Source organism: Panthera pardus, unplaced genomic scaffold (genome assembly GCF_024362965.1).
Source record: "Panthera pardus isolate Hobbes unplaced genomic scaffold, ASM2436296v1 HiC_scaffold_12, whole genome shotgun sequence".
In the NCBI taxonomy this organism is placed as follows: Eukaryota; Metazoa; Chordata; class Mammalia; order Carnivora; family Felidae; genus Panthera; species Panthera pardus.
The window spans coordinates 42,760,236-42,775,867 of NW_026526677.1; the positions used below are offsets into that span (position 1 = coordinate 42,760,236).

At 35.7% G+C, this 15,632-nt stretch overlaps 1 protein-coding gene across 27 annotated transcripts in view; it reads left to right on the plus strand.

Annotated features, from left to right (window-relative positions):
* SOX6 (SRY-box transcription factor 6) overlaps positions 1 to 15,632 on the plus strand; it is a 697,806-nt gene that overhangs the window by 328,167 nt on the left and 354,007 nt on the right. For all 27 annotated transcript variants that reach the window (XM_019456423.2, XM_019456414.2, XM_053899942.1 and 24 more), the window contains one exon: positions 12,753 to 12,993. In XM_019456423.2, the coding sequence (XP_019311968.1) occupies positions 12,757 to 12,993 (237 nt within the window). In that variant the 5' untranslated portion in view covers positions 12,753 to 12,756. The remainder of the gene's footprint in view (positions 1 to 12,752; positions 12,994 to 15,632) is intronic.

Genomic DNA, 15,632 nt, shown 5'->3' on the forward strand with positions numbered 1-15,632 from the left:
TATGGTAGTCAGATTTTAAGAGGATATCTGAGTTACTTGGTATTCCCTGAAATGAGCTCTAGATGGACCATGTGTTAAATATATACTGCTCAAGTACCTCATTTCATTTTTTTCTCAAGACTGTCCTCAACACCTTTTGTGATGAGACAGCTGCAGTTGTATCTGATGCTTCTGGTGTGGCCTTTTTGGTAAGAGCTGGAAGGTTGAAATTGGATCTCACATTTCTCTGGATCTTGAAATGAATGGGCAGTGACACCTTTATTTTATCTCACAATTGTCTGTATAAGAATATAATTAAATGTTGACCATCTAGACTAACCAAGAAAAGCAAGCTAGGGAAAAGATGGATAGTAGCAACAAACAAATATTTGTTAGGAAATTTATCATATAAAACTACAGTGAACCTCTCAGCTTTGTGTGCCAGTGTCTTTAACTACTTCCACAACCAATTTTGTGGTCAAACTGTTCAGAATGAGAGTCAAATGGCTTGGTTAGAGGGTTGGCTGCTCTCCTTTTTTCTCTTTCTTTTTCTTTTCTTTTCGTTGTTCTTTTCTTTTCTTCTTAATAGTTGTTAACCAGTAATTAGACACCTTCAACCCTAGAGGTAGAAGGGAAGGAAAAAGATAGCAAGTCCTTTGACTAAGCTTGGATAAAATGAGTATCTGGAATATCTAACTGGAATATTCTGGAATGTTAAAGATAAAATTCTATGGGAAGTATATAAGTTAGTAAAGAAAAATTCAGATAATTGAAAATAGTTAATTATTTAATTTAGATTTACTGTCAGTTACCTTTAATTCTAACAGCATCTGTCCTGGAGTTAGATCACTTGAGTTCAAATTTTGCCTTTTGTATTTATGAGGTGTGACTTTAGGCAAATTTTAATTTTTTAGAAAAGGTTATTTATTTATTTTGAGAGAGACAGAGACAGCGTGAGTGAGGGAGGGGCAGAAAGAGACAGAGAGAGAGAGAGAGAGAGAAAGAGAGAGAATCACAAGCAGGCCCTGCACTGTTAGCACAGAGCCCAATGTGGGGCTCAAACTCAGGAACCACGATATCATGACCTGAGCCTAAACCAGGAGTCAGATGCTTAACTGACTGAGCCACCCATGCGCCCCTAGGCAAATTTTAATTAAAAAAAAATTTTTTTTTGTTGATTTTGTTTCCTTATCCGTAAAACAGGATCAGTGACATTATCTAAATGCTAGAACTGTTCTGAGAACTAAATGAAGTAATACATGTAGCAATGCTCTCAGTACAGTGACTTATACTTTCAAGCATATAGTAAATACTATTCATGTATCTTTTCAGCTATCTCTCTAACATCATCCATCCATCCATCCATCCATCTGTCTATCTATCCATCTTCCTAATGTTTCTATCAACATAGATTGATGATTTGGTGGGGGGGGGGGGTTGGCATAGAATATGTAGTACTTTTAAGGTATGAAATGAATTTTTTTGGCCAAGGATGGGAGAAGAGGCGATAGCCCTGTAAAATCAAGTTAGGTACAGAAACCTAGAGGCTTTGCTTTAAATCCTCTGGTTAAGTATAATCCTCTAAATTTATTTCTGCCAATTCATTTAATAATACTTAAGTAATTGGGAAAATAATATTTATTGAGTGTTTTCTTTATGCGAAATATTATACTAGGTACTTGTGGGAATGCAGAGAAGCTAGGATTTTGTCCTTGCCCTTGAAAAGTTTGTAATCTGGTTGGGATTAGTCTTAAGAAATACAATGATATTACACTCTTTAAAAACATTATGTAAGATAGTATGCATTAAGTGTTGAATGAGTGACATAAAAAATGAATTTTCAGAGCACTTATTAGAAGTGATTAGAAATGTGGATCATAGTTCCTGGGAATAGTCTCCTGTGGTTTCCTAGTAATAAGAAAGGTGGGTGAGGGAAGTAGGGGGAGGCAGGCAGAGCAAAGATAAGGAGGCAGCAATAAGTGAAGTCTAAGTGTATCAGTATAGTCAGAATAGAAGGTTACAGTGTAGAATAATAGAAGATAAATTTAGAAAAATTGGTTGGTTCTGGATGGAGGGCCTTGAATGCCAGAGTCAAGAGGTTAGACATTTTTTTTCTGTCATCAGGGGAAAGCCACTGATGTTTCTTGATCAAAAGAGTGGCTTGATAAAGGGAGTGGCAGTAAGATTGATTTAGAGGGGCAGGGGGATGAAATTAGGGAAACCAGTTTAGAGCCTGCTGCAAGAGTCTAGGTATGAGGTGTAATAAAGCCCAATACTCAGGTGATTATGAGCATGGTAAGAAGGTGTGAGCAGAAGAAATTTTATTAAGGAATACTTGGTGGCATTTAATGACAGGCTGGCACTGAGGAACAAGAATAAAAGAGGAGACAGATGCAGTGTCATGTTTTGAATTGGATGATTCCGAGAATGATGCTTTTCTGGGTGTGAGTGAATGAGGGAGAGTGTTGAGGAAAATAATGATGAAACTAATTTTAAGTTTGTTGAATATGACATAGCAGAGTACATCTTGGTATAAATGTCTAGCAGTCATTTGAGGACTGTTGTATTTCAGGATGATGAGAGAGACCTCAGTGTTGGGTATATAAATATAAAAATTATATGATTTAAATATTAGGGAATGGGATGTTTGACAAAAAGAGCATAGAGAAAGAATAATGTTTAAGTTGGCAGCATTAACATATGAGTGGTATTTTCTGTGATTATGTATTCACCTTAAGTTTGAAAAATAAGCTGTTTGCTCATCTCTCCCTCTCTGATTTTCCCTTTCTCTTTCTTTCCAATTTTAGATGATATGTAGACAATGCTGATTGTCTACAATGTGTGTGCACTGTGTGGGGCATTGACAATCCAGTAAAGAACAAGACAGACATGATCCCTAGTCTCGTGGAATATACAGAATAGGCTTTTTTTTTTTTTTTAAATAAAACAAAATCTTTTAATATTTTTTATTTTTCTTCCTTTAATATTTTCTAGTTTCTTTCTGTAAGCTTATGATAATATCCTTGCAAGCATTTATCTCCTTGGGACTAGAAGACATTCTATGACAACAGGTTTTTTTTTTTTTCTTCCTCTTGTTGATCCTTTTTTTATTATTACTATATTGCAAGGAATATTCTGCAGGAGCATATTTTAGGAATGTATTAAGTTCTCATCACTGAAGTTCAAAAAACATTGATGGCATCCCCTCTGTGCCTGGAGGTTTTTATTTTGTTAAGCTTATAAGTAGGGTTTCTTGGGCGTGACTTGAAAGTTGGCAAGGTCAAGGAAAAAGATCTTTTCCAAAACAGTCTTATTTCTCAAACTCAGACTTCTTTTAATGATGTGAAATTTATCGGAAATCACAATAAAACTTGCAACTGGAGATTGGACTTTCGCTTTCCTTTTTTTCTCCTATCCTCATTCCGCTCCTGATTTAGCTACACAGTCAATCCAGTGCCTTTATCTCACCCTTTTCTCCAGGCTTCCATTCTAAATTTTTTTAATGTTTATTTATTTATTTATTAAAAAATTTTTTTTATGTTTTATTTATTTTTGAGAGAGAGAGAGAGAGCACAGGAGGGACAGAGATAGAGATGGAGACACAGAATCCGAAGCAGGCTCCAGGCTCTGAGCTGTCAGCACAGAGCCTGACACAGGGCTCAAACTCACGAGCTGTGAGATCATGACCTGAGCCAAAGTCAGACGCTCAACTGACTGAGACACCCAGGCGCCCCAAACCATGCTTCCATTCTAAAAAGGGGTAGTGGTGGAATAAGAACGCAGTGTAAGATGGGCTGGTCATTTCAGATTTATAAAGGATGAAATGTCTAAGTTCATATGTGAAGATTCAAGCTCAGGGAATCTAACGTTGTGATGGATTCTGATTCATACCACTTGCACTCTAGTGCTGTGCTTCTCCCTCTCCCTCAACTGACCCATTTTTGTATATGTGTTGGAGGATTAAAAATGATATTTAGAACACAAGTATCAAGTAAAAATGGAATATAAGGCAATGGCTGGTGGGCGTGTTATATATCTCTGATAAAAAAGGAGGGCATTATGGGGTGCCTCGGTGGCTCAGTTGGTTAAACATCTGACTTCGGCTCAGGTCATGATTTCATGATTCATGGGTTCAAGCCCCGCTTTGGGCTCTGTGCTGACAGCTCAGAGCCAGGAGCCTGCTACTGATTCTGTGTCTCCCTCTCTCTCTCCCCCTCCCTGCTCTCTCTCTCTCTCTCTCTCTCTCTCTCTCTCTCAAGGGTAAATAAACATAAAAAAAAAAAAAAAAAAGGAGGGCATTATCAATGAAAGAAGAAAGCCCCTATGTGTGGAGTGTTTTCAGAATGGGCTAGTTTTTTCCATAGTGGAAGGAATGATGTAAATCTGAATGTTTTAACTTTTGAGTTAGATATAAAATCACTTTACAAAAAGAGCGTTTAAAAATTTTTTTTTAATGTTTACTTATTTTTGAAAGAGAGACAGAGGGAGAGAGAGAGACAGAGCATGAGAAGGGGAGGGGCAGAGAGAGAGGGAGACACAGAACCCAAAACAGGCTCCAAGCCCTCAGCACAGAGCCCAATGTGGGGCTCAAACCCACAAACCGCAAGATCATGACTTGAGCCAAAGTCAGATGCTCAACCAACTGAGCCACCCAGGCGCCTCCCCAAAAGAGCTTTTAAACAGCAGTTCGTTTGCAGCAACATCTGTATTTATATCTTAGGAATCTTCAGGATATGGGAGAAACAGGTCAAATTTTCAGTGCTTTAATACTAACCCAGTTGTGGGTTATACTGAAATTACTTTCATAATGGACCAATCTGGCCACCAAATTTGGACAAGAATTTCAGATGCTGAGTGTTTCAGTAATAATTGTGAACCTGTACCCTATGCTTGGTTATTTTTCTAAACTTGGATAGAGATTACTAAATCAGTTTTGTTAGGTGAATTTTCAATCTTGAAAAGACACGCCACTTCAGAAGACAAAAATGAAGCATAACTTTTTTTTTTAAAGGAGAAATGCAGACAAAAGCTTTTGAGGTTCAATCCTACCTGTCTTTTTCAACTTTCAGAAAGGTTTCTAGTCTGGAAAGAAATCTCTTAAAGCATGGTTTTTATAATGGACGTGCTGCTGACATACACTTAACATTATTGGCCCAAATGGCAGCAATATAATTTGTAGGCCTTGTATTCTGTCTGGAAAGTTGTAGTGCTCTCATTGGTATTTGTATTCGCTTTTTGTGAACTGGTCTTTCATGTTGTTTTTTATTTTAATTTAATGTGAGACTAATAAATCTTATTGTTAAATAAGAAAGATTGCATCATAGCTGTCAGTATTAAAATGCACTCCTTTTTGGGGGAAGCCAGATAGATGTGTTTACTCTGTAGAAAGATTTAGATTTGATTTTTTGTTTTCTTCATGGTAATTATGTTTGCACTTTGCTGATCACTAGTTGTGCATTATTACAATGGAAGGTGACAATTTGATTGTCTTCAATTGGAGAAACAAGTAATTTTATATTCACTAAGCTGTCAGGTAACACTAACTCACAGTACTAAGAGCTCCTGGCAATGCAGCTTGGCACCTATATTTAACTGCTTTGATGCTTGTGTAACCTCCGCTGAATCAGAAATACTTTGCCTGCTGGAAATGGTTTTCAGGGTTGTACAATGAGGTTTTCATTAAGCAGACAAACTGAAAATGAACTGCAAAGCCACGGTTGTTTCTCTTCCCTTTCCTTCCCTTCCCTCCCCTTCCCTTCCCTTCCCTCACCCCTCTCCACCTTTCCCTCCTTCTCCCCTCCCCATTCCTCCTCCTCTTCTTATTTGATAGGAACCTGAAATTTATGCCTTATTTCATTTACATGAAAGAGACGAATTGCTGGATTGCTGCTTTATTTAGCTGAAGGAGAACCTCAAAGATGAACTTCTTTATGTAATTTTGTTCACTGTCATCATGTGTGAGCCTTCATTTTTTGAAACGATCTATATAGCATCAATTTTCATTTTTCTCTTTTTTCTGGCAATATTAAAAAAGTGAAAATAGAAGTAAGGATGGAAAAGTATACAGGGACAGCCTCCTACCCTTTCTCTCTGAGAAGTTATTGTTCTGGTTTATGATTTTTGTTAATAAGTGGATAAGATATTATCCACTTGTAATTGGGCTTCCAGACTAGAGGATTGGTTTCAAGCTGACAAAGACATGTTTGGCATTCATTTTAAAAACTATGGTTCTCATTTCATGTGAAGAGAAGATTCAAAGTAAGCATATATAAATAAACTCATTCTGCTATTATTTTAGACAGCTTTCATTCAAGCCACATAGAGGTCTTTCAGTTGAGCTATAAAGTCATTGTGCTTGATTAAAATCCTCTAACTTAGTGTGTATTTATAGTAGCCATTGTTTGGTTTTGTTCGTATTGTTAAGTGGCTGATTGTATTTATAAATTCTGGGCCTGGCTTTCCAAAGCAAAGATCCCAACAAGTTTCTGGTACATAAACTGTGAGAAAAATTCAATATTACTATAAACAAAAGTACAGACAGAGGTTACATGAAGTCAAGTTGTTTTGATCTCTTGAAGAAACTGGATACTCAGAGACACATGTAATGATTACTGGTTTTCCATAGGCAGTCAGGCAAGCAGGCTCGTCTTTAGGCTGGTTGCCTGCCTCTTCCAGCAGATACTAACCAATTAGACAGAGGTGGTTACGTGATGTAACATTATCAGGAGAAACAATTCATGAGTCAAAGCATTCCAAGACATATGAGCTCTAGTCCAAAGAACAGTCTTAAGCTATATAAAGTGACAGCAATATTGTCAGCTAAATATAAACTCTAGAAACACAAACTTTGATGACTTGAGAAGAATCTGTTCCAGGTAGTCCTTGTTTTGTAAGAACCTCAGAAGGCCTTTGGAGACAATTTTGTGCTTTGGTGTGAAAAATTAGAAGGCTTAGCTAAGTCAGAATCCATTAATTGAGGTCCCTTCTTAGACATACTTCAAGGGCCTCAAGCATATTTCGTTTGCCTCATCTCTGTTGATCTGACAGATAACACAAATCAGTGAGTTTTCTTCTAACAGATATTGTCTGTATATGTTACCATGTTATGTTCTGAAAGAGCCACTACAAACATTAAAAGATAGGTTTACAACCCTCCAACACAGCTCTGGAGGCAGTTACCTTCTTTTTCTCTGAGTTTTCTCAGTTACTTATTAACTCATTTCCAAAAGCCCCAGATGAAAGAGAGACAAAAAAAACCTGGCAGAAGCCTGGGGCAGTTTGGGGGTGGAGTTGGGGAGTGGAGGTAGTGCTGGAGAAAACAATACAAAGAATCAACAACCACCCTCAGGCTTTACTCAAATGAAACAGGAAAAGCTTTGAAAGGGATGTCTTCATTTTAATGTCTGGAATTGGGATCCTTCCCCACCCCTCAATCCTTAAAGGGGGGGAATTAGAGGTACAGGAAAAAAGTTTTAAAATCATTTTTTTTTGCCCTAGGCTGGGTGGACTGGCATCCTCTGTAGGGTTCCTGAGTATTGTGCATTTTGGCAGCTGAGCATATCTGTTACTCATGCTTCTTAAAATGAGAGGCACTGTGTTATATTTTTGGAAAATTAGTTGTTTATTTCTCAGTATCAGATCAATTGCAGCATTAAATTAACAGTGAATTATTTGACTGAAATAAGTCTACCTTGGTAGCCTGGGGCTGAGTTGCAAAAGTAAATGTGAATATTGTCCTGAATTTTTAATTTTTTCTTTAAGTAAACCAACTATTAAATGTTGCTCTATGTTAAAAACAGAGCTTCTTTTGAATAAATGTGATACACTTAAAAAGTGAATGCCATTTGATAATTATCTTAGAAATAAAGAAATAAATTTTAAAAATCAGGTTAAAAATATTGTTCCGATAAATTTAGTGGCTCTTTTTGAAACTTATCTAAATCCGAAAGGATAGTTTTGAAATGGATTCTTCCCAAGCAGTAGTTAAAAAAAGTAATTTCAAGCGGCGATGCCTTATGAGAAAGTTGTTTTAAAATAATCCTAACCTTTAAACATATACAAATAACTGTTTCTTTAAAATTAACAACATCAGATTGGGCTGGTTTAAAATTCTAGAACATTTAATTTTCTGAGACAGAGGGATTAATGTATACATATGCACATCCTTACCATTTTATAAAGTCTTGGACCAGAGATTCTTAATTTCTTGTCAAAGAACACAAAGTAAATGTACTGTCTGATTAAGTTTGTAATGGCCTAGACATTCAGCTTTCATACTGGGGTTTTGGAGCAAAATAATTATCAACTTTCTAGAGATACTCCTACTGACTTCCTAGAAAACATTATCAATTGCTAGAGACTTATTTCCAACAATCTCATTCCCAAAAGTCCTAAGCCCTGAAGTTCTTCACGATGTCCTGGCATCCTGGGAATTCACTTGATCTTCTGGGCAGAGACATTTCAAACTCGGGGAACACATGATGGGAATTTAGTTTCATGTGTCCCAAAGATATGTAATTCTCTTTGGAGGTTTTACTTGATAATAGCTATGCCCCAGAAAACCATCTTGTTTAACCAATGTGATAAGTTGACAATGTAGTTTTTCTCTCTGATTATAATGTACTCTGTGTAGTCAATACACTAGTACCATGTGAGTGTAATTTCCTCTTTTATTTTATCTCCAATGCACTGTATTATAAATAAACAGTTAAAAAAAACACCAAACAAATCTGTTGCATCTCCTTTTAAGATTGTACCACTGTAGACACTTGTTCTAGTAAAGTAGAATTGGGCGCATTTGATTGCATTTAAATTTTTCATGCTTCAGCAGTTTGGCTGGGAGCACAGTAAAGAAAAATCCCATGAGCGAGGATAGTTTAGAATAATAGAACTTGATTTTGTGTATTATAGCGGCAACATTTGCGCTGCTTTAGTTAGGGTTGTGTCAGCACTTCCATTATAAACCCCTGTTTTCAGGGGGTATAACTAGGGAGATTTTTTTTAATACAAATTAAAAAAACAATTCATTTGAATGATTTTTAAGTTATAATAGTGCAAAAATAAAACAAAGTAAAGTCATATATAAATTGACCATCTCACAAGGATTTTGATTCTTTTGCTTATTAGTTTTATATGACAGCAGCTAAAGTAAGATGCTGTTCTAATATGCTGGGGGTGAAAGTTTTGGTAATGAAAAATTACTATGTGAGCATTAAAAATAAAAGTAAACATCCCACGTGACACTTTAAAACATTAAAACAAGTGTATATTTGACTTATGAGTTTCTAAAGGAGAGTAACCATGTGCAATGGTTATGGTAAAGGCATTGCCAAAAGTCAAGTATCTTCACAGCTTCCAGAATAGTTCAGTTGGTCTAGTAAAGTGTTTTAAAAGGGAAAGCCAAAGTAAAGAAATGAATGAGGATTTAATCAGGAAGTTGAAGCATTCTTTAATAAAGTAATTGTGCAAAAAGGAATCGGTAAATTGAATCTAATAATCAGTAAATTTAAGACTTGTTTAATAAACTGTGTTTTAAAAAGAATTTGTACACATTTTCCTTTTAAAAATACAACAAAACTACCAAACTACAACAAGAACAACAATGAAAGAAGCCCACCAATTTTATCAAAAGGAAATGGCCTGCAGGGGGACAATACCACAAAAAAATCACTGTTTTCTCTGCGAACAACATGCTGAGAGCTACAGTAAACTCAAGCACTTAAATAAAATATGATATGGTAAAGTATTCTTCTTGGAACACAAATGCTAATTCCTTTGCTAAAGGGAAGGGTTTCAAAGTTGAGTATGCCCTCCTTGGTTGTTAACAATAATCATTATTGTCCTACCTTCCCCCTCTCCTTGTCCCCTAATGATGGTGTGAACTGAGGATGAGCAGTCAAATTTAATATTGCTTTATTTTGGCAGCCTACCTTTTATTTGCAACCTTGATAGACATTTGTATTTGGAGGTGCAAAATAAAAGACAAATTGTGTGATGTTATAAATAGGTAGCTTTCCTGAATGGTCACTGGAGGAATCACCAGAAGACTGTTGATGAAGTAGAGGTGAAGCCTTTCCTCACTAATTGTATTCAGCGTGTAATTTCTAAACTTCCCTCTGAATTTTGATTTTCAATTAACACTCCCCATTTGAAGATAATTTTCTATTTAATGTAATTGCAGGAAATAATTTATTGGCTGATTAAGACTGAGGGCCCAGCCTTCCTTAAGAAAACACTCTAACAAACCAGCCTTTAAACTCAACTCAGCTTTGGACAGATTTAGTCTATTTTTACAGCTGCACGGTTGTGTTTAATTAGGATTGTGCACTATTGTTCATTGGTGCAGTTTATACTTGAAATTATTCTTAAGAGACTTTTCATTTTGGGTTTTGTGTCATGATTAATTTATACTAAAGCAACAATCACAGATATTGCTATTGGAAGGAGCCAAGTCACTTTATAATAAGAGGATGTTTGTTGGGGAGCTAAAGTCACTCTGAGTTTTGCCTTATGACTTCCAATTGTATGTAACTGTTTTTAAAAGCAGCAGTAAATTCATTCTTTTGTTTTCCATGTGAATGATTACATTATTGGCACTATCATTATCTGGACTATGAAAACACTCTTGTTGTTCATGGTAAACTCTGGATAAACTTGCAGACCAGTTATAATTTGCCTGGTGTTACTGTAGGATTTTACAGTGATTCTTGTACAATAAGAAACATCCTTTGGTAACATTTTCTACACATGCATATACATTTTTCTATTTGTGAGTACTGATAGAAATAAGTCAAGAATATACTTATCTGATTCTTTGATATAGTACTCTTTAGGGCATTTGATTTCTTTCTCCTCAAAGAGAATATAGACGTTCTTCTGCACTTCCTTTTCCCCATGTTATTTTCTAGTATCAAGTCTAATGGATGAAATTTTATTATTTGTAGAATGATTATTATAAGTAGGTATCAGCATTTTAATATGTTTCAAAGCACTTCAAAAGCCTGTAATACTTTTATTTAGAACTGTGCATAATTAGATTAGCTGATCTTATATTAATTTTTTTCACTGTAGGATACTAAATCTGAACCCCCTCATTAATTGTGAGAAATTTAGCATTAGCTGTTAAATCCTATGTGAAACATGGGCTGCTACATAAAAACTACTGTTTAAATTGGAATTAACTTAATTATTTTTCTTTGCACTTGATATTTCCTTCACTGCAATATTCATGAAAGCATGTGACAGATTTGTAAATTTAACTGTTAATCTCAGATTTCTAGACCCTTTAATCAGTATTTATTTGTCTGTAGAAACAGTACTAGCAAGTTAATGATTTGCTAATTTGAAAAATGCTCATGTGGTTTCCTATGTTAACTGATTTGTGCATTTTTTAAAAAATGGTATGAAATCAATTAATGTTAAAGAGCAATTAAGGTGGAGATTTTATTCCTTCGTTACACAGCAGTTTTAGAGCTAAAGATGCTATAAACCAAAAACAACTTAAAGTTTTAGAAAAAATTCTCAATTGTCTCTTAAGTTATAAACTTTTGATGGTTTTGTTTCTAAACATTTTGCTAAGAAAATCATGTTGATAAAGCATAGAATGGAGACCTTGTGCAGAATGCAGTCAATGTTTACTTGTGGGTACATAGATGACTGTACAGTAATTGTTTTGCAGTTTTTTTAAGTTTATTTATTTATTTATTTATTTATTTATTTATTTATTGAGAGAAACAGAGAGAGAGAGAGACAGAGAGAGAGAGAGAGAGAGAGAGAGAGAGAGAAGCAAGCAGGAGAGGGGCAGAGAGAGAGGGAAAGAGAGAATCCCTAGCAGGCCAACATAGGGCTTGATCTCATGAACCTGAGATCATGACCTGAGCCAAAATCAAGAGTCAGATGCTTAACTGATTGAGCCACCCAGACACTCTTGTTTCTGCAGTTTAAAAAAAAATATGATGTATAGTAGGCATTTTACAATTTTCACAGTAAATGTTTTGAATTTTGTATGTACTTTCTAATATAAAATAGAGGCATAGGTATTTCATATACTCTATTCAAATGTTATAAAATTGTCCTAAGACTAATCTATCAGCCACTCAATCAATATGTCACTTAAAAGTTAAGTTAAAGTAGTTGACACATTTGGAAGATCTTTAGAAAAGGATCAGATTGACACTAAACAATGTTAGGACTAGCACTCATAGGTGTAGTTTACAAGGTATAAACTAAAGTCAGGACCAAATTTGCTTAGGACTTTCAACATGTATTGTGAATTCTCCTGATTATATTTTCCCACATAGACTTCTTTTGTTCTTACATAAAGCGTCAGAGAAATTTGGATATTTGTACTTTGAAATTATTCTTCAAACTGGCTTATTTGCCAGTTTATTCACTTATTTATCCCCCCCCCCCATTGTTAGCCATCAACTGAATTACTCTTAAGAAGCTAATAATCTAGTTGGGAGAATTGGGAGGAAAAATACACATATGCATATACTATACATTATGAAAACCTGTTCCATGAAAATTTCATTTGTGGATGGAGAAGGGAGAAGATGTGTAGCAATTACTAGGAAGAGGTTTGCTGGGTTAAAAGCAGAGAGGGAGAGTGGTACAGATGAGCTGAACTTTTATCAGTGGTTTAAAGTAGCTCATAAACAACTTGAAGTTAGAGACCCTACTTTTTTTCCTGAATTAGTCAAATGTAAGGGATGGTTTGTTCTTTTGTCATTGACAGATTTTTTGAACCCATGCTCTTTCTCTCTCTCCTGCAGAAGAATGTCTTCCAAGCAAGCCACCTCTCCATTTGCCTGTGCAGCTGATGGAGAGGAAGCCATGACCCAAGATTTGACCTCAAGGGAAAAGGAAGAGGGCGGTGATCAACATGTGGCCTCCCATCTGCCTCTGCACCCCATAATGCACAACAAACCTCACTCTGAGGAGCTACCAACACTTGTCAATACCATTCAACAAGATGCTGACTGGGACGCTGTTCTGTCGTCTCAGCAAAGAATGGTGAGCTTTTAAAATCTGGCCACTGTCACTAAGCGTGTCCTTTAGTATGGCCTCATCACAAATACATGTTTTAGAGAAAGCTCAAAATACATATCATAGAATTATTTGTGTTCGGATCATGAAACAAACACCATGTATATTATTAATATTACTAATATGCTAGTAACTGGGAAAAATTGGAAAATGGTTTCTGATTTAGTTTTTTATACATTCTTAGGTCAACTTGCCAAAAGATATTTAATTTAATTTGGGGGAGGTTTGGTTATCTTATTTTCTGAATCTCTCTCTTTTTTTAAAGTTTATTTATTTATTTTGAGAGAGAGAGAGAGAGAGAGAGAGAGAGAGAAGGGAGCAGGGGAGGGTGGGCAGAGAGAGAGGGGGAGAGAGAATCCCAAGCAGGCTCCGCACTGTCAGCACAGAGCCAAATGTGGGGCTTGAACCCATGAACCTGTGAGATCATGACCTGAGCCAAAATCAGGAATCAGACGCTCAACTGACTGAGCCACCCAGGCGCCTCTCTGAATTTCTTAATAAGGTGGTAAACTTGATAATAACACAAAATAGGTACGATCAAATAAAGCGTGGCTGTGTATTAACATTGAAATGTTGTATTAAGCAAACATGTCTATGTGAATGAGGTCATATGGTGAATACATTTTCAGTGGAGGAAATGCAGGTATTTATCATTTTTAATGGTCATTTTTGATTTATGATAAAGCTTTTCTCACTTTGTGCCTATACATTAATTTCAAAAGGACGTGCAAAGCTCCTGAGTATCATTCAATCAGACTTCAGGAGTTTGCCCTGAAGGTAGAAACATCAGATCCAGGGAGTGTATTAGCCAGCTTTCCCATGCTAAATTCTGTCTCTAGCCATCAAAACAGAGGCCACGGTAAGTGGCATTGTCTAGTTTAAAGCAAAAATGTCCAATTTTTTAGCATCTACAACTGACCAAAACCTTAACATATTTTATTAGAGTAGGAATTGAAAACCTGTTTTACATTTCTTAACTTTTGGTTAATGTTAATGAAAGATATCTTAAGTGGCCTGTCATGAAAAGTTATATTCTTTAGTAAAAAAATAAGGTAATATTTAAAAACGCCTTTACAACTGATAACCTATGTTTAAATTCTTGCTCTGTGCTTAATGCTTAATGTCGAAGACTTGATTCCATAAATTATGGAGGCAGACATTTTTCTTTCTCAGGTGATTTTGCAGGTACAACTAGTGCTCTGTAACAGTAGGTGAAAAGTAGGAGATTGGGAGAAAAATAAGACTTTTCTAGACTAACTTTTCTAGACTGTGAACTTAGGTTCACAGGGGATTATCATTACACAATTAATAGATACACTGGAAGATTTATTTTCCTTACATGGGGAAAGAGAAAGTATAATAAGGCAAGACTAAAAGTTTTTCTGATTGAACTTAATCATTTTTGTACTTCCAAGATAGCAAGGGTGAAATAGCTAGTCACTGCCACTGGCTTTTTGAGAAGATAGTAGGGCCATGTTTTATTTTTATGTCATCAAATATTTATGGAGCACCTTTTCTGGGTTCAGTATTCTACTCGGTGCTGGCTGTATTGTGGTGGAAAAAACATGAATGATTATGCTTTCATGGAACTAATATCTAGGAGAGGGGACAGAAGTTAAATAAACACACATACATAAGTATATAATTAAAATTGTGACATGTGTTAGGAAGAAAAAGAGCAGAATGCTATGTGAGAACATAATGGGATAAACCTAATTTAGAATAGATGGATAGGGATGCCCTCTCTGACTTAAGGATGATAGGAATAGCCAGACAAAGAATAGAAGAAAGAGTAAAAATAGCAGAGGGAACAGCATGGAGGAAATATTTGAGGGGAGAAAAATATAGCTGAGTATCAGGAAATGAAAGATAGTCTTAGTGGCTGGAGTGTAATGAATGAGGTTACAGGGTAGCATCAGATATGGTTGGAGAGACTGGTAGAGGCTATATCCAACAAGACCATATAGATTATGTGATGGAAATGAGGTTTGCATCTAAGTGCAATGGAGAATCATTGAAAGGTTTTAGAACATTGCAGATAGATCACTCTGTCTGTAGTATGAATGGATGGGAAGGAGAGAGAGTGAAAGGAGTAAGACCTATTGGGAGCCTACTTAAGAAGTCCAGTTAAGAGATGGTAGTGGTTTGGGCAAATGGGATAGAGAGAAAGGATGGACTCAAGATCTATTTTACCACTTATGCCAAATATAGTCATGGACAAATAAAAGTAATGAAGCTGAAAAATATAGGTTGAGGCAGAAATAATACCCTTTAAATTTTACTTCTTTAGAGAACTGTAAAATTTTGTTTGTATCTTGGCAAGTGCCAAATTGCTTCAGTGAGTTATTTGCAAAGTTTTATGATCTAAACTTTTATCAGAAAATAGATATTAATAATTTGCTTACCAAATTTATATTAAGAGGGATTTATGGTCGTATAAAATAGTTAAATTCGCAAATATGTTATATATTAGTATAAAAGAAATCATATTTGCTGGAAATGTTTTCAAACTTTCACTCTCTTTTGATATCAAGCACTGCTTTCCACTGGAGCCTTTGTGTATTCTGAATGTCTAGAAGCCAAAATATTTTGTTTTAACTCCCACT